General features: G+C 46.7%; 1 protein-coding gene across 1 annotated transcript in view; it reads left to right on the top strand.

Moving 5' to 3' along the window:
* Positions 1-349: 349 nt before the first annotated feature.
* XRCC1 (X-ray repair complementing defective repair in Chinese hamster cells 1) overlaps positions 350-22,611 on the top strand; it is a 55,578-nt gene continuing 33,316 nt past the window's right edge. Inside the window, exons 1-3 of the mRNA XM_006901069.1 lie at positions 350-415; positions 793-885; positions 19,806-19,916. Of these exons, the coding sequence (XP_006901131.1) occupies positions 365-415; positions 793-885; positions 19,806-19,916 (255 nt within the window). The 5' untranslated portion in view covers positions 350-364. The remainder of the gene's footprint in view (positions 416-792; positions 886-19,805; positions 19,917-22,611) is intronic.

Below are 22,611 nucleotides of genomic sequence, written 5' to 3'. Positions count from 1 at the left end.
AGCTGTCGTTCAGCATTCTAGGCTTTAGTTTGGGAGGTGATTTCGTCGTCCAATGAGAATGGCGAATTTTTCCTAGGGGCCAATCCCGGAGGCCGCTTCTGTTGCTAGGAGCCCAGAAAGCCGGGCGTAAACGCCACCAGGAGACGGGGCTAGAGAGCCAAGGGGTAAGCGGGAGGCGGGACAAGGAGGCTCGACTGGGCATGCGCAGTGTCGACGCGCGCGCCGGCGCGCCGCTGTTTGAAAGGCCCGAGCCCCGCGCGCTTGCGCACTGAAGCCCGTGCGTCGGGTTGAGACCCTGTACCCTCTGTCTGCAAACCCAGACCCTCCTCTGTCGTTTGGGTCAGGCGAAAGCTACAGCGTTGACATGCCGGAAATCCGCCTCCTTCGTGTCGTGTCCTGCAGCAGCCAGGATTCGGTGAGAGGCCGGCGTGGGGGGGGTGGGAACACGTTAGAGGACTGAAGAGGGCAGCGCTACGAGAACTTCTGGGGCGATAAGGGAACTTCAGGAAAGTCGGAGCAGGGCTGTGGGTGCATTCGAGGAGGCTCGAAGCGCATTCTGGGGGAGATGTGGGATAGCGGAATTTCCGGTCGTCGGGAACTTGGGAGCGGAGGAATAGAGGCACTTTTTGGGAGTGTTTTTAGAGGGGCTTTTAGGGGAAGAGGTTGCAAAAAGAACTCAAACCGGGGGATGAGCAGGGGCATTTAAATCTTGGAAGTCTGACATTTGGGCCTAGTGGCTTTACTCTCTTACATCCCTGTGGCCTCACTCTCCCTTCCCACTCTTGCCCTCAGACGCACTGTGCAGAAAACCTCCTCAAGGCGGACACTTACCGGAAATGGCGGGCAGCCAAGGCCGGCGAGAAGACCATCTCCGTGGTCCTGCAGGTGATACGGCTTCTCCCTTCCCCCTCACCTGCCCCACCATGAGTCTGGAGACCCAGTGCGAGGACTCAGCGCTTGAATGATCTGGCCACTTTCCTGCCTGGGCCTCAGGTTCTTTACTGGGAAAATGGGTAATGTGATACTTGTGTCACTCAGCAGAGTAGGAATCTGACCCAGAGTCTAAGCAGGAAGTGACCACGGGAGTCAGGAGTGTGGCCCTGATAGCTTGCTTCTACTTTCTGAGCCTCAGTTTCCTTACCTGGAATATGGGTGATGTGAACCCTGAGCCACTCAGTGTAGGAGAAATGTGACCCAAGGCCTAGGCCAGGAGTGACTATTGGATTAACAGTGTGATGTCAGGAAGTTGCTTCTACTTCTTGGGTCTTGTTTTTCTCACCTAGAAAAGAGTGAATCAATGCCCTGCGTCCTGACTCTAAAGTTAGAACAAACACGTCTGTTTTGGAAGAAGTGCAGTCAAGGGTGCTCCTGAGAGGTGAGGATGGTGAAACTTTGTTTCACATATTTTGAGCATGTTGTCAGGAGCATTCAGTGCTTGGAAAAAGACAGCTGGGGAAAGTGGAGGGTCAGAAAAAGAGAGGAGGCTCTTCAATAAGATCAGTTGACACAATGGCTGTGACAGTGGCTTGGACACGGAGATGATGACAATGGTGCAGGACAGGTCAAGGTTCAGGTCTGTTGCTTGTAGGATATGATTGTTTACAAATCATAGTCAACTGAACAGCACGTAACACAAGAATAAAGTCAGTTGGCTCAGGGTTGGAATAAGTACAGGTAATCAAGCCAGTCCACATCCAAGCAAATCAATTTCATTTTAAAGTTGAGTCTGAAGTTTAGGGAGGCCAGTCGAAATGACTGGTTCCAAAATTTTGCCTGGGTTCTCACATGATTCACACCACAGTCCTGTGCGGTTGTCATTGTGGTTAGTCCCTATTTAGCGGATTCTGACTTGTGATGACCCCAGGTGTGTAGAGATGAAGGATTTCAAATGCTTTTCCAGGCTGTGTCCTTTTGGAGGCTTAGCACCAACCCTGTTCTCCTAAAGCACCACTGGGTGGATTTGAACTGTCAGTGTTTTAGCTACTAGCACCAAAGTGTTTACGTTACCCAAACTTTCTGTGAGGTTAAACACTGCCATGGTTTCAGACTGTCAAATCTGACTCACAGCAACCTGCTTTAGAGTTTCCAAGGTTGTATGTGATTACAAGAGGAGATTATTCCCTGTGTATCTCCCTTGTAGTGCCTTGTGGATTTGAAATGCCCACATTTTATTTAGAGCCCAATAGTGTACAGACACTACTTCCAGGGCTCCTTTCCTATAAGATACAACAGCTTATTGCCATCGAGTTGGCACCAGTTCATAATTTACCTTTCATTGGGTTTCCTAGACTGTACGTTGCACAAAAGGTTATTGTCTCCTTTGGAGTTGCTGGTGGATTTGAACCAATAGTGAAGTCTGGCCTTTGACTTAGTAATACAGCTCCTTATGGACAAGGCCATCAGAGCTACCCATGAGGTAAGAGGGAGACAAGTTGTGAAGAGCGTTTGAGATGATTACAGAATTCCAAAGGCTGTACTTGTCAGGATTAATATGATTGGAGAAGAATGTTAAATGTCTGTTGAGCATCTGCTTTTTTGGTTGCATGAAGTTTGCTTTTTTAAAAGAACTTTTGTTTTAATTGTGATTTTTTTTAAAATTTTTTTAAAATATGGAACGCTTCACGAATTTGTGTATCATCCTTGTGCAGGGTCCATGCTGATTTTCTCTATCATTCCAGTTTTAGTATATGTGCTGCTGAAGTGAGCATTTTAATTATGATTTTAACAAGTTTACAGAAAAGTTGGATTTTCATTCCTTCATTTTCTTCCGTCTGCATCCCTTCCTCCCAGTTCACTTTCTTTTTTTTTTTTAAATAGTCATTCATAGTTGTAGATCTTTGTCTTTTGAGACTGAGATTATATGTAGTGCTTTGTGTTCATGAATTAGTTTTCTTGATTTTTTGAGCACATTCTGTAGAGCTGAGTGTGGGGGTGTTTGGGGAGGAATGGTAGGAAGGCAGAATGTACATAATCATATTTGATCCAGAACATACTCTTGATCTCGCCCAGTGGAAAAAATCTAAGATTTCTGGACCTTTTGAGAATTTGATGAACACTGAGGTGTGTTTTCTCTGGAAAAATAGACTGATAACATTTTCTGAATCCCTAACACTGAACTTTGCTTTCATTCCACAGTCAACACCCATGTTAGCAGCAATTAAGAAATAAAAATTGGGGAAATCTGCTGTGAGCGGCCTCTTTAAAGTGCTAAAGAGTAAGGATGTCAATTTAAAGACTTAAGGTGCACCTTCCCCAAGCAACAGTATTTTTAGTTGCTTTGTATGCATTTCAAAGTTGGAATATTAATAAAGAAGACCAAAGAAGAAATGATGCCTTGGGATTGTGTTGGCAAAGAGTATTGAATAAACCACAGATAGTCAAAAGAACAAATCTGTCTTAAAGGAAGTGTAACCGGTATGCTAACCAGTATGTTCACCACTGGACCAATTGGCAGCATCAGGATGGATGGTGAAGAGATTGAGATTGTACACAGCTTTAGTTTGCTTGGCTCCACAGTCAACACTCTTGGCACCAGTAGCCAGGAAATTAAAAGGCACATTGCCATGGCAAAGTCTGCTTTCAGGGACCGCTCCAAAGTACTGAAGAACAGTGGTGTCTTTCTGGAGACTTAACGTGCGTTTGATAACAGGCCATGGTCTTCACGATCACTTGTCATGCATCAGAGAGTTGGACAGTGACCAAGGAGGATAGAAGGGGAATTGATGCCTTTGAGCTGTGGTGCTGGAGAAGAGTATTGAAAATACCATGGACTGCTAGGAAAACAAACAGATTCATCCTGGAAAGGGTTAAACCAGGTGGCTCCTTGGAGGCAAGGATTCTGAGGCTCCGTCTAACATACTTTGGACATGTTGTGAGGAGAGACCGGTCCTTGGAGAAGGACATCATGCTTGGGAGAGTGGAGGGACAGTGCAGGAGGGGAAGGCCCTCCTTCCCCTATGAGGTGGATTGATTCAGTGACTGGGATAATTGGGATGGGAGTGTCAGAGACAGTGCGATTGGCACAGGGCAGAGCAGAGTTTAGGGCTGTTGTACATAGGGTCTCTATGAGTTGCACGCGACTCGATGGCACATAACAACAACAACCAGTATGCTCCTTAGAAGCAAGAATGATGAAAGTTCGCCTCATAGACTTTGAGCGTGTTGCTAAGAGACGCAAGTCCTTGGGGGAAAAAGACATTATACTGAGAAAGGAAAGGGACAGTGACAGAGAGGAAGACCCTCAACAAGAGGAACTGACACAGTGACTATAGCAGTGTCTTGAGCCTGGCGGAAATAGGAGGAGGCGAGACAGCATGGTTTCAGCCCTCTGTTCATAGGGTAACTGTTAGTTATAGATGACACTGTGACACCCATCAACAGTCTGTATTCAGTGTTACAACCTGCCTATCACCATCCTAAACACATATGGGTTAACTTGTGAATCTTTCTAAAACCCCCCGTGATCATTCCTATTATTACTCCCATTTAAAGATGAGGAAACTAAGGCCCTTAGGAGTTACGCAGCTTGTTCATGTGTCAGTGTTTTTTTAAATTGAGAGCGATACGGCTTGCTCAGGATTTGTTCTTAGGACCTGGATTCCAATCCTCAGCTCTGCTTCTTACTCACTCTCTGACCTCAGGCACCTGGTTTTGTTTCACTGAACCTGTTTTCTCATCTGTCCATTGGGAATCATGAGATCTAAGTCCAGATGATTTGGTGACATCATGTCTGCGGAAGTGCCCAGTCAACATACAGATGTTTGTGTAAGGGGAGGGATGTGTGTGTTTATTACTGGGTGATGATCCCGCTGGGCTCCCTTGTGATTAGATGACCCTTGGGAAATCACGTTTACGTTTGTATCCAAGTTGAAATGGGAACACAGAGTGTGGGAGATAGGGTGAGAGTGTACCTGAAATGAGAGACCCAGAGAGGGGTCTCCTGGGAGTGGAATGTGTTAAGTTGGGACATCTAGGTTTCATAGGACTTTGGGACATTCTCTTACTGCCATGGAGTCAGAACCAATTCATAGTTGATTCTCCATTGGGTTTCTGAGGCTATAAATTGAACAGAAGAAGATTGTCAGTCTTTTTCCTGCAGAGCCCGCTGGTGGATTTGAACTTCTGAATTTGCGGTGAAGCTCTCTGTACACTATGAGTCATATCCTTTTGGGACATGAAGGGGCTGGAATCTTATGAGATAGTGGAGGATCAGAGATCAAGACAGGCTCTGAGAGTCAAGAATCTTAGGGATCGGAGCCCAGAACACAAGTGGGGGGCTTGTCAGCACAGGGACAGAACCAGAAAGCCCAGGAATGAATGGATTCATTCATTCATCGATTCATCTATTTGTTCATAGGTTCATCCAGTCCATTTTTATTAAGCACCTTTAATAGAATCGAGATCAACCAGGTGGAATCAGTGGGTAGTGCAAAAGGTTCCTTTGCTCAACTACTGCCTGAAAGGTTGGAGGCTTGAGTCCACTTGAGTGCTTGAGATAAAAGGCCTGATGATCTGCTCTCCTAAAAGCCAGCCATTGAAAACCCTGTGGAAGGCGAGCTCTGGTGGCCTAGTGGCAGGAAACTGCACTGCAATCCCAGAGGTGTGCGGTTCAAATCCACCAGATGCTCTGCTGAAGGAGGAGGAACAATCACCTCTGGTACCAGTCAGATCCAATTTGACGGTACATACATAAAATAAATAAATAAAAATTATTTAAAAAAAAGAAAGAAAACCCTGTGGAATGCACTTCTCTGCCATCCATGGGGCCACCATGAACTGGAATCACCCCATATTGATTGGTACTGGTACCACAGCACTGTTGTATTTCTAGCTTTTATTGTGGTTTGAGTGAAAGTTTGTGGAGCAGAGTGTATGAATAGTTTTCTGTTCAACTGTTCATACACGTTTTGTTCTGTGGCGCTAATTACAATGCTCATGTTGTCACAGTACTCTTCCCCCCTTCTCTCTGTGATTCGTATTTCTGTTCATCCTTCTGTCTCTTCCTGCCTTCTGTACTTCATCCCTGGGCAAATGCCAGCCTTTTGACCTTGTGTGGCTGATTGTTCCAAGGAGTGGGTATCACCCAGGTGTCCTTGCTCATCTGACAGGCTTGTTTATTGTTTAGCTGATAGTAGAGCCATAGTGGTGAGTTTGATTCCCAGCTCAGAGTGACTGAGGGCTAGAGTTTTTATTAGATCAGCAGGAAGACCATTTTTTATGCTTTTTGAGTTTTGATCCATGTGCTGCTTCCACTGTGTCCAATGCCCTCTACTTTGATCACTTTTAGATTATGGGAGCCAGTGGTGGTAGCCAGGCACCCTCTAATTCTTCTGGTCTCAGGGTCGCTAAGCACTGTTTCAGGTGTTGAGCTTTAGAGCAGTGGACAGCACAAGGCAGAAATGCCTCTGCCCTTGTGGGGCATTCGTACTTCAGGGAAAGAGGGGCAAACAAGTTAGTAAGGGAAACATTTCAGATGGCAAGTGCTGGGGAGGAAAGTTGAAGGTAAGTGGTATAGAGAGTGCTCAGCAAAGAAGAATGGTGGCCAGTGGTTTTTTAATTTTACTATTGGGGTCCTGGAGCCTTGCCTGAGAAGGTGACGTTTGAGCAGAGCCAACTCTTCAAGTACCTGGGAGCAGAACATTCCAGGTAGTCATTGTTCTTTGATGCCGTCAACTGAGTGCTGACACATGGTGACTCACTCATAACAGAATGAAATGCTGCTCAGTCCTGTGCCATTATCAAAATTGCCCTCATGTTCAAGTCCAGTATTGTGGCCACTGTATCTTTCTAACCAAGGACCCTGATCTTCCAGCACCACTTCCTTTCATGATCCAGAGGGTTTTCGTTGGTTGGTTTTTTGAACTAGGTTACCAGACCTTTCTTCCTAGTCTTAGTCTGGAAGCTCTGCTGAAATTTGCCACCTTGAATGATGTGGTCTGTTGATATTTGAAATACTGATAGTAGAGCTGCCAGCATCATAACAGCATGCAAGTATGGCATAGAGTATGGCATACTAACAGATGCGTGTGTATTTCTGGAGGAGGGAGTAACAGACAAAGGCTGAACTGAGCATGCTGCCATCAGCAAGGTAGGTCAGTGTGGCTAGAGTCTGGTTAACTTGGGGTAGATAGTGAGACCACCGATCCCAAAACTTTGACTCTGAGATCAGGTGCCAGAGTGCTCTAAGCATAGGGAGCGCAGAGTCTGATTGAGGTTTCATAGGATCCCTGCTTTCTGGGTTGAGAACAGGCCTCAGGGCTGTTTGCAGCGCTGGTTGCCAGGATTGGAGCGGCTCCCCGCAGTTGTTCATCTTGGCTCTTTTGAAGTGTGTCATGAAGCAGAAATGCTTGGGCACACAGTCGTCAGCTAGCCTGGCTCTGTAGTTCTGTATTTTCATCTGCAAACAATGTTACCCACCCTCTGGATGTTGCCCCCTGGGGTTTAGCACTCTGTGTTTGACCGCTCTGCACACACCATTTTGGTCTGAGGAGGCCATGGCCAGCCTGTCATCTGCTCCTGGGAGGGGAGACATGTAGCCTATTTTCTAGCCTCGGCTGGGCTGGAGGGCAGTGCCAGGAGGCTGTCATTCGGATGGCCGTCTGTCAGGAGGTGGGCCTTAGGAGGGTTTCAGTGGCAAGGTGGCACGTGTGTTTAGTTTTCTACGTGTGTTTAGTTTTCTATGGTTTTGAACCACTCAATTTACCGTAATGAGGTTTTGAATTTGTTGGATTTTTTTTAAATATTTTTTATTTTCATATAATAATTCCTTTACATTATGTTTCATTTGTATACTTTGTGTTTTATACGGTCTTTTGTTTACATTGTTTCATACAGTCATATACATTCTATTTTACAGGTTTTTTTAAAATTTATTTGCTTACAAAGTTTATATACATTGTGTTTCACACTATTCTTCATTCATATTGTGTTTCATTAAATCATTCTCATACATTATATTTTATAAAATTAATCACAAGGGAGCTCTGGTGGCCTAGTGGCAAGAAGCTGCACTGTGATACCGAAGGTTTGCGGTTCGAATCTACCAGATGCTCCTCTGAGAAGGAGGGACAACTTTTTCCTCTGCTAGTTGGATCCGATTTGATGGTACACAGTAAGAAAATAAATAAATTTTAAAAAATCAATCACCATTGGACCTTGCCCATCATTACCTTGTCTTTTCGCCCAGGTGCATCCCATTTGCTCCCCACCACCTTCCACTCACCATACTGTGCAGCCCTGTGGTTTCACCCCTGCCTATCCTCCCCCCTTCACTCCCCTCCCCCCTTGGGTTCCTGTACGTGTTTTACTTGTTACCCTTCTCTGTTTTTACAATAATGGTCTTATGCAGTATTTGTCCTTATAGCCTCTCCCAGGTATTTTTCAAAATTGTTGTTGAATTTGTCTTTAAAAATGATGCCTTTCCTTAAACTTGTGACATACAAAGTACAAGTAAGTGGCAAGTGGCTAGCTCATTGGATCCTCACAGACTGAGACCCTGCGTAATCCATACCCACATCAAGTCTCCACACAGCGTCACCTTAACCAGAAAGCAGGTGAGCTAAGCCTCCTGTTGCTTACTTACTGATCTGACTGAACAGTATCGTGTACAGGTGCTCCTTACAGGTGTCACTGTCGTCCGCCTTCTCTCTCCCCGCCCCACAGCTCTGTCCTCCAGAATCAAAGCCTCTTTTCAAAATCATAGCCCCCACAAGGCCGGGGAACCCGGTAAGGAAGGTACGCACTCAGGCTGACTTTCACAAGCCCATGTAAGCTCTCATAAACCCATGCTTATAGTGAGTCAGCTGTCCTGCCACGAGCCTGACTTTCAGCAACAGAGTTCCTCCGTGTGAGATCAGGCGATATATGCATTCTCACAATTTTTGGCTTCTTTTGCTCAGTTTCGTGCTGACTTCTGTCACCTTTGCTGTCGAGTGTAGGTCTGGGTCATTTCTCTGCATTTTAGTTGCCATCCAGTCTGTTGTGGCTCAAAGCCTACACATTGTGCTTTGGTGTCTGTGGTGCTCTATCGGGCTTGCTTTGGTGGTTGGACTCGGCCTATGCATCGTGCTTGGTGTCTGTGGTGCTCCAGTGGGCTTTGGTGGTTGGACTCGGCCATTCTCCTGAGGTGCCACGAGTGATATCAGACTGCTGCCTTTCTGTCAGTAGCTGAGTGTTGAACCATTTCTATCACCCAGGGATGCTTAGAGTTCAAAATCCTAAAGGCACAAGGGACTCATGCCAGAAAAGAAAGGTCTTCTCCCACTTCATCTCTGCCAGGACAACCACTGTTAACAATTTTTTGTGTCACTTTTCCAGGATTTTTTGTATAAACTAACTGTTGTCTAGCCAGTTCTGACACAGCAATCCTGGAGGACAGAGTGGAACTGCTCGGTGGATTTCTGAGGCTGTAACTCTTCACAGGAACAGACTGCCTCATTTTTCTCCCAGGGAGTGAATGGTGGCTTTGAACCACCAACTTTAAGCTTAGCTCAATGTCCAGTTATATATAACTATGTTATATATAAGCATTTATATCTGCCCTTTAAAAAAAGAAAAATACGTAGTATATAGACTATTCTGTCCTTGGCTCTCAATCTTGGTATATCTGAAAGATCACAGTCATTATTACATAAAGACATACTTTGTTGCTATGAAATTCAGACACAAATGCTGATGTTGTTGGAAACCAACTCCTCACAGATCCTCCTACCTCAGTACTTGAGGGAAAACCCAGCATCTGTATTATCACTGTCGCAGTATAACGCCCTCCATTTCATTGGACATGTGTGTTTGTGTTCTGAATAAATGATTGTTATTGCATACTTACTTGTAATTTAAACAAACACATGCACTCCCTTGTATTTCTTTTGGTGATGAGAAGTCAGCTCTCGATTTGCTTGACATTTATTTCTGGCTCATCTGGACGGCAGTGGGCCCTGAGGTTCCACAGTAGTAACAAGTTCTCAGTGATGCTGAAGCCAGCGACCTGCAGACCCTGCTCTTCATAGCTCTGGTTTGGTGGACCATTCACTGAGGTGTAATCCACATGCTTGGGATAGTGGAGGGAGAGCGCAAGAGAGGAAGAGGAGGACCCTTTGTGAGATGGATTGATCAGTAACTGGAGTAATGGGGTGGGTGTGTCACAGACAATATGATTGGCACAGGATAGAGTAGGGTTTAGGGCTGTCGTACATGGGGTCGCTATCAGTCGCAAGCAACTTTACGGCACATAACAACAACAAATCCACATGACATACAACTTACCATTTTAAAGCGTATAACTTAATGGGTTTGTTTTTTTGTTGTTGTTTTAACATAACAGATATCTTAGTTTTTTTCCCCCTTGTTGCTGGTTCCCTGGTTTTTCTTATTCTCACAGTGTAGGCCAGCACTGCCACTGTCAGAACACTGTTGCTGTTTTCTCCCCTCTGGTTGATTCCAAAGGCTGCCTGCTCCTGCACCTCCCTTGTAGTCTCTGCTGGCCTTATGCCCCGGCCAGCGCTACTGTCCTCTTATCTCCTTGAGGGTCTCTCCTTATTTAACTCACCCACTGTTTTCCAAGCATGACGTCCTGCTCTGAGCACTGGCTCTTCTGGAGCACACCCAGAGTACATGAGTCTCAGCAGCCCTGCCAAGGAGCACTGCGTGGCGCGGGACAGAGTTGTTTGCCCTTTTGGCAGTCCATGGTATATGCAGTGTGTTTGGCCCACACTGTAATTCAGAGGCACCAATTCTTTTAGGGAGGTTTGGTGGCTTAGTGGTAAGGAATTGCACTGTCACTGCAAAGGTACACAGTTCAAATCCACCAGCTGCTTAGCGGGAAAAAGGTGGGCAGTCTTCTCCCTTGCATTTTACTCCTCAGAAACCCTGTAGAAGGTCAGCTGTGGGTCTGTTCCTGCTTGGTACTCAGCCACAGCAAGAATTCTTTTACAGTCTTATTTATTTATTGTCCAGCTTTCACAAGCATATGAAGCAGTTGAAAAATTCCATGGATCAGGCACACCTTTTTAAAGAGATCGTTGGCCACTGATTCAACTCATTGCATTAAGTTGTTTGATTTCTTGCTGGTTCTGTGAGTGTTAGTTGTAGATCCAGGTAAAATGAAGTCATTGATATCTCCAGTCTTTTCTCCATTTGTTATGATGTTGTTTATTGTGCCACTTGTGTGAATTTAGATTATCCCCCTCCCCACTCCTAGTCATACCACCTACTCTTTAAACTGTCACTTCCGTTTTGACCTTCTCCCTTAACCCTGGCAACTACTTACCTATTTTCTGTCTCATTCTGGCTCTCTTAAATATGCCATCTAAAAGGAATCATGCAGTATGTGACCTTTTGTGCCTGGCTTAGTGTACTTACATGCCGGTTGTCTTTTCATTGTGATTTGAGGGAAAGTTTACAAATCTAATTGATTTTCCACAGGGCACTTCACATGTCTTGTTGGACCTACTGTGTGGCTGCACCACATTTGTTTAGGCACTGAAGGACATTTGGGTTCTTTCCACGTTTAAGTATTTTTGTCAGAATATCTTTCACTCAAGAGGGAGTGTAAGTATTTGTTTAAATTAGAAGTATGTAAGGCAGTAACAAGGGCACTCTGGTGGCTTGGTGGTAAGGAGTCATGCTGCCAGTACAAAGGTTTGCGGTGTGAGTCCACAGCTGCTCTGTGCGAGGAAGATGGACAGTCTCCTCCAAGGTAGTCACCTGCCTCTGAAGACCCCCTGGAGGGTCGGCTATGGGGTGGTTCTAACTGGATGTTACACAGCAACATACAATAACAGTCTTTCATTTAAAATTTAAACCTGTCAGTCCGAATCCACCAGATGCTCTGCTGGAGGAGGGGCAGTCCCCTGTCAGATCTGATTTGATGGTACACACATAAAAAATAATAAAATAAAAATTAAAAATAAACTTAGACAATATGAGATTTTGTACCGTGAGAGTGGTAGAGATGCTGAGTGCTCTCGGGACTGAGGTGGAGCAGTTGATGAGGAGTGCCGGTTCCACACAGTATTGGTAGTGCGGTCTGAATTGCTCTGCTGGTTATTAGCTTTGTGGATTGTGAGCTCCTTTTTTACCCTTCATGAGCTGTGGCTTTTCCATCTGGATAACTAGGGTGGTGACAGACCCTCCAGGGAGGATTTGGTGACGCCTGTACTAGGAAGAGCGTGGTCAGGAATAGCAGACAAAGTAATGACCACCACCCCAGCTCCACATCCTAACCCCCAGGACCTGGGAATCATGCTCATTGCCATCAAGTTGAAACCGACCGAGCTGACCCTCCACTGGATTTCCAGTGCTGTAAACAGTCCATCTTTGGAGTAGCCAGTGGTGAATTAGGACTGCCAGAGAGGTGTGGCCTCTTGGGTTAGTGGCCCAGCTCCCTACAGACTTGGCTGTCAGAGCTCCCCAGAAGGGACTGGTTGATGTGCTTGTGTTCTCTCTGGACCTGGCGAGGGCCTACAGTAATCACAAGAATGCTCCTAAGGGAAGAGGAAAGCAGGGAGTCAGGGAAGGAGCCCTGATGTAGATGCTGCTGCTGAAAGGGAGCCCCAAGCCAAGGAACGGAGGTGACTTCTTGAAGCCGGAAGAGGCACAGACATGGCCTCTCTAAGAACCTGTAGAAGGAGTCTGCTGTCACATCTTGATTTTAGCCCCAGAACTGAGCTGTGATGATATTTTTAAAGCCATTAAGTTTGTTGTAGGGCACTCTGGAGGTCTGTAGGCAGCTCTATGCTAGCTCAAAGGTAGAGTCCACCTGAGGGAGAAAGCTCTGAGAGAGGTAGATGAACAGTCTCCTCCCGTGCGATTTCAGAAATGGCTATACATTGGTTCATGGTAATGAGATGAAGCTTCTTGTGATTTGTTGCGGTAGTAACAGGAAAGTAATCCACCTGTCACCTGGTACATAGTGATGATGTTCCACATGGTCACCTGGAATCAAGGTGCAGAGATATGACTCACTAAGGCCACTTGGAAGCAGAGAGTCAGACACAATTTAGGGGACATTGTTCCTCCATGGGCGTTCACAGGGGATTCCATCCACCCACCCATCCGGAATGTACTGCTGGCCTAACCAGTAGCCACTTGCTGCCAAGTCCACTCTAACTCATGCCACTCTCATCTACTCCACAGGATTGTCAATGACTGGCTTTCAGGTGACCTGCTGGGGGGATGTTTAGAAAATAGATTCTGATGTATTCACTGCTGGGTGGACTCAAACCATATACACCATCCAGGGGCTCCTTCGCATGTTTGTTATATTGTTGTTACTCTGTGCAGTTGAATTGACTGTGACTCATAAGGACCTAGTGATTGGGGTAATGGGGGAAGGTGTGTCAGAGACAATAAGGTTGGCGTAGCATAGAGTGGGGTTCAGAGCTGTTGTGCACAGGTTCGCTGTGAGCCACAAGCGACTCGATGGCACATCACAACAATGACGACGATGGCGTAATGACCTGTGAACAGTAGCTCTGACCCTTGCCCTGTCTTGCACAGTGCTGACCATCTCCAGCGTTTGTGAGCCCATTGTTAGAGTTGCTATGTCAGTCCCAGTTGTAAAGAGTCTCTCAGTATCAAAGCTCTTTGCAAGCACTGGTTCCTCCTAACAACATACTCCAAGTATATGAGACAGAATTTCATCATTCTTGTTTGTAAAGATCACCCTGGCTGCACTTCCTCCAGGTTAGATTTGTTTGTCCTTTTGGAAGTCTGTGGTATGTTCACTATTCTTCACCACCACCACCACAATTCAAAGGCATCAGTTCTTCTGTCAGCCTTATTTATGTCTTGCTTTCAGAAGCATAGGCAGCAATTGAACATACCATGGCTTAGATCAGCCACATCTCAGTCATTAACTGATATCTGATATCCTTGTTCTTCAGCACTTTGGAGAAGTCCATCATTATTATTATTATTATTATTATTATTATTAATTTTAATGGAAACTTACAGACTTTGGATTTCCATTCATTCATTGTTGTACTTTTCGCCCTAGACCACCCCGCTTCTCTTTAAAAAGTAAAAGAAAAATTCTTTTACTCTTATACAATCCCTCCCCCCAGGTCCACTCCGCTGTACAGCCTTAGTTCATGACAATAATACCTAATCACATATCCCTTTTAAACAGTTTTCTCCCTCATCTGTTTCAATGCAGTATACATTATTTATCCCCTCTTTCTCAGTCTCCCCCCAACCCTGATGTCAGTCCTGTTTTACAACAGTGGCACTATGCTGTATTTGTCCCTTTGTGACTGAGATACTTCGCTCAGCATAATGTCCTCCAGCGTCACCCATTTTGAATTGTATTGCATGAGTTCCTTGTTTTTCAGTGCAGCGTAGTATTCCATTGTGTGAATATACCAGAGCTTCTCTAACCATTCGTTTGTTGATGAGCACTTAGGTTGTTTCCAACTCCTTGCTATTGTGAACAAAGCTGTAATAAACATGGTTGTGCGTGGAGGAGTTCTTGATGGCAAGATTTTCTCATTGCAACACATCTTTTGATTTCTTTTTTTTTTATTGGGAAAAACATATTGGGGGTACAAGGAGGTGAGGGTTGGGGGCAGAAGGGTGAGGATGGGCCAGGATGCAGTTGCAGAGCTGCACAGTTTGGTCGGTGGGGGGAACAGGTGAAGGAAACAATGAGGGTCCAGAGGGGACCAGATCCTACAGAGGAATGACAAGCATTTTCCAATGGTAATTAAACCAACTGTCTTATTGATTTGGGAATTGGATGCCGACTCTCTGGCTTCTTCATGCTGAACAGGGGTGTAGATGTAAAGGGGGGAAGGGAGGACGCTTTATCACCTTACTGGTAGTCTTGGGTTAAAGCTGCTTGCCTTCTTGCTCTGTTAGAAGGTATTTTCCTGTCATTTGCTCCCCTCTGGACTGCAAAATGTTTTCCCAGGTGGGTCCAGTGGGGATGGCTGGTTGAACCCAGAGGCTCCATCCACCTTTGCTTCCTTAGCTGTCAGTTGTATTTCCTTTTTGTCACTGGCACTGGGTTCAGGGTCAATTCTGGAGTAAAACTCAGAGTTAAGGTTACCTATAGGAAAGGGAGCAAACCTAGAGAGAACAAACTTGTGAGTTACAAATAGAAGGGCTTTGAGGGTGTTGCTTTCAGGTTTACTGGGGTGGAGGGTGGCAGAAAGTGGCCTAGGTAACATTGGATACCCTAGGCATTCTTTTTTTTTTTTTTTCTCCTTCATCACCCAGGAGTCAATCTGGGGACAATGGCACAAACTGGGGACTGAAGAGCTCACCTTGAGGGCCACGACGGCTCACCCCGAGCCGAGGGCAGCCCACCCTGGGCAGAGGGCCGTGACGGCTCGCCCCGAGCCGGGGGCCAAGGGCAGCCTGACCCGGGCAGAGGGCCACGACGGCTCACCCCAAGCCGGGGGCCGAGGGCAGCCTGCCCCTGGCAGAGGGCCGAGGGAAGCCTGCCCCGGGCAGGGGGCCGCGACGGCTCGCCCCGAGCTGGGGGCCGAGGGCAGCCCGCCCTGGGCAGGGGGCCACGACGGCTCACCCCGAGCCGGGGGTCTAGGGCAGCCCATCCCGAGCAGGGCAACACCCCCCAGGCACTGGCTAGTATACTCCCCCTCCAATTGCCCCTACCCCAGTCTGGTCCCCTCACCTGACTGAGGACTCTGTGGTCAGGGATAGTGTTTCCATTTCCAGCACTGCCACTTTTACCCCCCGCCCCCCCGGTAAGTGGTCATACTATATTTTGAAGTAGGTGTCACTGCCCTCCCCCTTTATATATGATAAAGGGAACCTGAGAATTGTGAACAGACTCCCCCCAGGTCTAACCATCTTTTGGCAGAAGCATTCAACAGAACAAAATATGTGGTGCATTTAGGATGTCGGTCCTCTTGTGCATGCTGCCACTGTTAAGGTCATCAGACTCACAGTGACTTTCAGCAATCCAATGCATAGGTAATCATCTTCTTTGGCCTGTCCAATGCATAGGTAATCATCTTCTTTGGCCTGTGTAATGCGTAGGTAATCTTCTTTGGCCTGTCCAATGCATAGGTAATTGTCTTCTTTGGCCTGTCCAAGGAGACCCAAACCTGCAGATGGCGGTCATGCATCCCATCCCCCACCTCCTACACAGGTGGCCAGTGGGGCGCGTGCCCTCCCCCCCAGCGCAGGAGGGCTGCGGGAGGCACGCGGCCCCCCCAGCACAGGCGGCCGTTGGGGGCGCGCCCCCCCACCCCACCGCACGCTGGTGCGGCCCCTCTTGTGCGGGCGGCTAGAGGGCGCCTGCTTCCCTCACAGCCTCCATCCTGGCTCCAAGAATTCTCTCCAGACCAAGTCCACCTTGCGGCAGTGTGGTGGCTTCACTGTACCCGTCTTGAGGAGGGCCAGTGCCCAGCATCCATCCTGGGTGAGGGAATCCATTCGTTCCGGCTGTGGAAGCCTCATGGAGCTGCAGTGGCTGTGCAGCACAGCGAGGGCTCTGCAGGGGGGTGGTTGGGAGCCACGAGACTTACCCATTTCTCCTTGGGAATCCTTGAATTCCTGTTGTTGAGCCTCGATCTTCACTGAGGGCCAGTCATCAACTGTTTAAGTGTTCAATTATCAATAAGCCGAAGTCCGTGGAAGGCCATAATGGCCCTGCTTTAAGTGGTTCGCTGCTCCCGCAGCTCACCACACTGTCTCTGCCTCTGCCGCCATCTTGGATCCACCATCTTTTGATTTCTTGACAGCTGCTACCATGAGTGTTGACTGTGGATCCAAGTAAAATGAAATAATTTACAACTTCAGTCTTTTCTTCATCTACCACAATATTGCTTATTGGTCTGGTGGATTTTTGTTTTCTTGATGTTACAATGTAACCCACATTGAAGGCTGTAGTCTTTGATCTTCTGCACTTCTTCACTTTCAACAAGCAACATTGTGTCATCTGTGTAATGTAAATTGTTGATGAGTCTTCCTCTGATCCTGTTGCCACATTCTTCTTCACAGAGTCTAGCTTCTCAAATGTTTTGCTTAGCATATAGATTAAATAGATATGGAGAAAGGATATAAATCTGACGCACGCCTTTCCTGATTTTTAAACCACGCAGTGTTTGTTCCCTTGTTTTCAGACAGCTGCTTTGTGGTCTAGGTCTAGGTTTCGTGTGAGCACACTTGTGCTCTGTTGTATTACACAGACATTTATGGGGTGTTGGCTTGGTGCCACTGTTTTGGAGACTTAGGGGCATTTCTCATTTACACAGCAACTTTATGAGACAGTTGTTACTGACCATATTTTACAAGTTAAAAAACTGAGGCACAAGCAATAACAGGAAACAATATGTTCCAGGATCAGTAAGTAAGAGGCAGAATTGGGAAGGCTGGGAGCTGAGCCTGCATGGAGAACACAGCCGGGAAGGACTCAGAGACTGTGAGGGCTTAACTGTCAGTGACTTGTTATCATTGATCAGAACTGCTTCACAGCCGATGCTCCGGTGGGCTTTTAGAGGCTGTAAATTGTGGAGGAGATTGCCCATCGTTTTCCTCCTGGATCCACTGGTGGATTCCAACTGTCTCCTTTGGATTAACAACTCCTTATGGACTTAAATAAGGTGGTGGGGAGAATGAGTTCCCCAAACACCTCAGAACATGGATGATCCTGGAGAATAGACGTTATGTTGAACAAAATAGTCTCCCAAAAAGCCAGTATTGTGTGTTCTCACTTTGATGAAACCACAGACAGTAAATGTCCACACGGCTCTGGTGCTGTCGACCAGAGGAATTCGCACTCTGACCCAAAGTCACCTCTCCATTAGTTCAAATCCAACAACAGTTTCTCAGAAAGAAAATGGACAGTCTCCTCTAATACAACTCACAGCTCTGGAAACCCACCGGCAGGTCAGCTGTGAGTTGGTTCCGACTCGACTAGCTGTGAGTTTTTATGAGAACATTCATTGGTGTGCACCTGATAGTAGGTGTTTGTTATTTATGGTGATGAGGAAAGTAGCACCAGATGAGGGTGAAGTGGACACAGCCTGATGAAGGTAAATGATGGCCCTAACAAAGTGCTCCATTAAATAGGAGCTGTTGGTAATTGCTGTATTATTGTTAGGTGTGTTGAGGCACTTACGACGCGTAGCGACTCTGTGAAGACCAGACCTGAACCTTGTCCATCCTCACACTCTCCGGCACCCTCAAACCCATTGCTGCAGTCACTGTGTAAATGAATAATTGCCTTGGCATATATAACTAATATCACACAACAGCAGACCCCGAAAGAGTATCTGTTGGTTTATACGTATGTATGTCTGTGGGCATGTATGTGTATGTTTTTCAGTTTAATGTAGGTGTTTTCCAGTGCTTAGCATCCCCGTGTACAACAGACAACACTGCCCAGTGTTGTACCAGCCTCACAGTCCTTGTTATATTTGAGTCCATTGTTGTAGTCACTGTGTCAGTTTGTTTCATCGAAGGTCATATGCAGGGGGCTCTGGGAGCCTAGTGGGTAAGGAGTTGTGTATGTAGAGGTATCTCTGTGACCTGCCTGCGAGGCCACAGAACAGATCCTGGGGACTGAGTGTGTGGCCTGGGACCTTTGGGGGCCCCACTGACCCCACTGGGGAGGAGCCAGCTTGTTCTTGAGACTCAAGGACAGAAGCCTTCAGAGGACCTGTCCCTCAGCACTGGTGGGGCAGCGGTGTGGGTGCTGCAGTCAGCCTGGATTCCAGCCCAAGCTCTGCCACTCGCCAGCTGTGTGACCTTGAGGACGTTACCTAACCACTTCCGGTCTCACATTATCTGCTTGTATGTCAAATGGAGATAATAATAGCCTGCCTGGCAGAGTGGTTACAAAGCTGGTAGGTCCCCCGAGGGCTCATGCCAGGGGCAGTAGGCCTGTTCTCTGTCATCTCAGTGGCCCTCACAGGAATAGCTATGATGAAGAAATGGACCACTCAGGATTTGAACTTAGGCCTGCTTCACTTCTGAGCCCCTGCCTCCCATGTCAGGCTCTGTCTGCTACAGTGACATTGGGCACCTCTTGGGAGACTGTAGAGCAGATCAGAGCATCAGGCAGGAGCAGTGGGTGCTGGGGTGGCCTGGGACTTTGAGGGCTGTGATAACCCAGGCTTCGAGGATCCTAATCCTTGGGAGGCCCACACTAGGAAACAGGGGAGGCTGGTGCTAATTGCTCCCACCTCAGTGCTGCTTTTCACATCCCCAAATGTTAGGGAGACAGGAGACTGTTAGGGGAGGTCCCTCCTAGAGGTAGCACTTTCCTTCTTTCTGAAAGTGGTCCTCAAACGTGAATTAGGAAGAACAGCTGAATGAATGGTAGTGCTGAGTGGCCACAGTGCGCACGGGCACGATCTTCTATAGACTAGCCATAGTGACCACCCCCACTTTACAGATGAGGAAACCGAGGGTCTGAGAGGTTAGTTGGCAAAGTCATATGGCTAGTGTATGACTGAGCTGGGCTTCAAATCCAGGAACGAGACACAGGGGCAGCAGATGTGTCATTTGCCTGCATGATTCCTTATGAGTGCTGCTAAGGAGAGAGTGGGTGGAGGAGCCCATAAGGGTTTCTGGTGGAACCTGGGGTGGAGGTGGTGAAGGGTGAAGAGGGTGGAGGGTGGGGCTTTATGCATTAATTCAGAGATTCCCCCCCCCCCCCCCCGCCCCCTTGGTCTGACTCCTGGCCAGGCCCTGTGTGGGACACCATGGTGGCATCAGTCAGCTCTGGCCCTCCCCATCACAGAACTGATGTTCCTGGGGTCCAGAAGGGACTCACCGCTCGCTGGAGCCCCACGCACAGGGCAGGCACTGACGGAGTTGTCTTCTTCCCCCAGCTGGAGAAGGAGCAACAGATACACAGCGTGGACGTTGGCAACGACGGTTCGGCCTTCGTGGAAGTGCTGGTGGGCAGCTCGGCCAGCGGGGGCGGTGAACAGGACTATGAGGTGAGCACCCAGTCAGCTGCTCTCTGCCCCAGCTGCTATCCTTGGCGCCTCCAGGTGCCAGGCCAGGGTGGGTGAGTCACATCTGCTCCCTGTCCTCCTGAGCACCCAAATGAACAGGAGACAAAGGAGACACAGAGCAACAAGCACACGTCTGGGTGGAGATAGTTTGTGCAAACAGCTGGAGGCCCTTGTTTGTTCTAGGGTCTAGTCACTGCTGGGGAGAAACCTTGCTTGCTCCAGTCTCAGGTTCTCACAGATGGCTCGAGAGTGAGACTGTGCATTGTTTGGGGGTGCTTCTGTTAATCATTTTATTTGCAGTGACTCTTTTACAAGGAGTGCCTTTAGCTGCCTTCTGAACATGAAAGGAGCCAGCCAGTCCTCCACTTGCATTCCTTGGATCTTGCTTGTGAGGTCATAGCCAGCCAGCTGATTAATCAGTGAGATATTAACGGGTCAAATAATCCCACTGTGACCATCCCAGTTTACAAGTCTAAGTGAACCACCCACTTTTTACAAGATGTGCTTAGATATTTTTGTGTTTGAAAAAAAAAACAGCTTTTAGTTATCTGACATACAGTAAGATGCATAGACCATAATGCTTAGTTTAAAGGCGTTTTTCACCTATGTAAAACCTAAAACATTTGCTGCTGTCAGGTGATCATGACTCCTAGTGACCCCATGTGTTACACAATAGAATTGCGCCATTGGGTTTTCTTGATTGTGATTTTTGTGGTGGCAGATTGCCACGCCTTTCTTCCTTGGCACTGCTGGGTAGGTTCAGACAGCCAACGTTTTTTTTTACTTTATTTTTTATTTCCATTCATTCATTGTTGCACATTTTTCTCCCTACCTCTCCACCTAGTTTGATTTGCTATGCACCTCTTATTCTAGACTGCTGTCATGTAAATAATGCCTGAGATTATCAAAGAATATCACAAATACCACACACTAGCAAAATCCTGCTAAAGATTATCCAGAAATAACTGGAACAGTGCATTGTCAGAGAACTACCAGAAATACAAGCTGGGTTTAGAAGAGGTTGTGACGTTAGAGACATTATTGCCAAAGTCAGATGGATCTTTGCAGAAAGCAGAGAGTACCATAGGAATATCTGTCTGTGTTTCATTGACTATGTAAAGGCATTTGACTGTGAGGAGCATAACAAATTGTGGCTAACCTTGAGGAGAATGAGAATCCCAGAACACTTGATTGTGATTATGCGAAACCAATACTTGGACCAGGAAGCAGTCCTCAGAACAGAGCAAGGAAATACTACATGGTTCAGAATCAGGAAAGGAGTGTGTCAGGGATGCATCCTGTCCCCATACCTTTTTAGTCTGTTTGCAGAACAGATCATTCGGGAAGCAGGACTTAATGAGGAGGAATGAGGCATCAAGATTGGAGGAAGATTCATCAACAACCTACAATATTCAGATGACACAACTTTGTTTGCTGAAACTGAAGAAGACCAGAAAGAAATGCACTGCAGAAGGTCAAAGACTATAGTCTTCAATTGGGCCAATTGACAGCACCATATGAGATGGAGGCTGTTAGCAATTACAGCTTGTTCAGCTCTACAATCAACAGTCCTACTACCTGCAGTCAGGAAATCAAAAGACAAATTGCATTGGGAAAAACTGCTGTTAGGGACCTGTCCAGAGTACTGAAGAGCAACGATGTCAGTCTAGGGAGTAAGATGTGCCTAATCAGGCCTTTGAAGTTACTTGTTGTACTTCAAAGAGCCGGCCAATGACTGTGACAAAGAATTGATGCCTTCAATTTATGGTCTTGGAGAAGAGTCTTGAACAAACCATGGGCTACCAAGAAAACAAATAGGTCTGTCTCGAAGAGGGTGAAACCAAGTCTCTCCTTGGAGGCTAGGATTTTTAATCTCTGTCTCATGTACTTTGGGCACATGGCCAGGAGAAACCAGTCCTTGGAGAAAGGACATCATGCTTGGATGGGTAGAGGGACAGCACAGGAGAGGAAGACCCCAGATGAGATGGATTGATACAGTAACTGGAGCAGTGGGGGTTGGTGTGTTGGAATTAATGAGACTGGCTCAGGACAGGGAAGGATTCAGAGCTGCTGTACATAGTGTTGCACATAACAACAACAACATGTTCCTTTTAAACAGTTCTTTCCCTAATCTTTTTCAATGCAGTGTTAATTATTTATCCCCTCTTTTCTTAGTTCCCCCCAACCCCCATGTTTATCCTGTTTTACAACAGTGGGGTTATGTAGTATTTATCCTTTTGTGACTGAGATATTTCACTAAGCATAATGTCCTCCGTGGTCACCTGTTTTGTATATTTCATGAGGTTTTTGTTTTTCAATGCTGCATAATATTCCATTGTGTGACTATACCACAGTTTCTCCATTCATTTGTTGATGGGCACTTGGGTTGCCTCCATCTCTTTGCTGTTGTGAACAAAGCAGCAATAAACATGGGTGAGCATATATCTGTTTGGGTGGCAGTTCCAGTTTCTTTAGGATATATTCTCAGTAGTGAAATTTCTGGATCAAATGATATTTCTATTTCCAACTTTTTGAGAAAGTGCCATACTGCCTTCCAGAGTGGTTGCACCATTTTATAATCCCACCAATTTATAATCCCACCAACAGTGGAACCAACTCATAGCTGACCCTCCAGCAGGTTTTCAGGCTGTAAGCTGCACGAGAGGGGATTACCCAT

Source organism: Elephantulus edwardii, unplaced genomic scaffold (genome assembly GCF_000299155.1).
Source record: "Elephantulus edwardii isolate Elephantulus edwardi_28Jun2011 unplaced genomic scaffold, EleEdw1.0 scaffold00308, whole genome shotgun sequence".
Taxonomy (NCBI): Eukaryota; Metazoa; Chordata; class Mammalia; order Macroscelidea; family Macroscelididae; genus Elephantulus; species Elephantulus edwardii.
The sequence above is the reverse complement of the archived record's forward strand: the minus strand, read 5'-3'. Positions and strand labels throughout refer to the sequence as shown.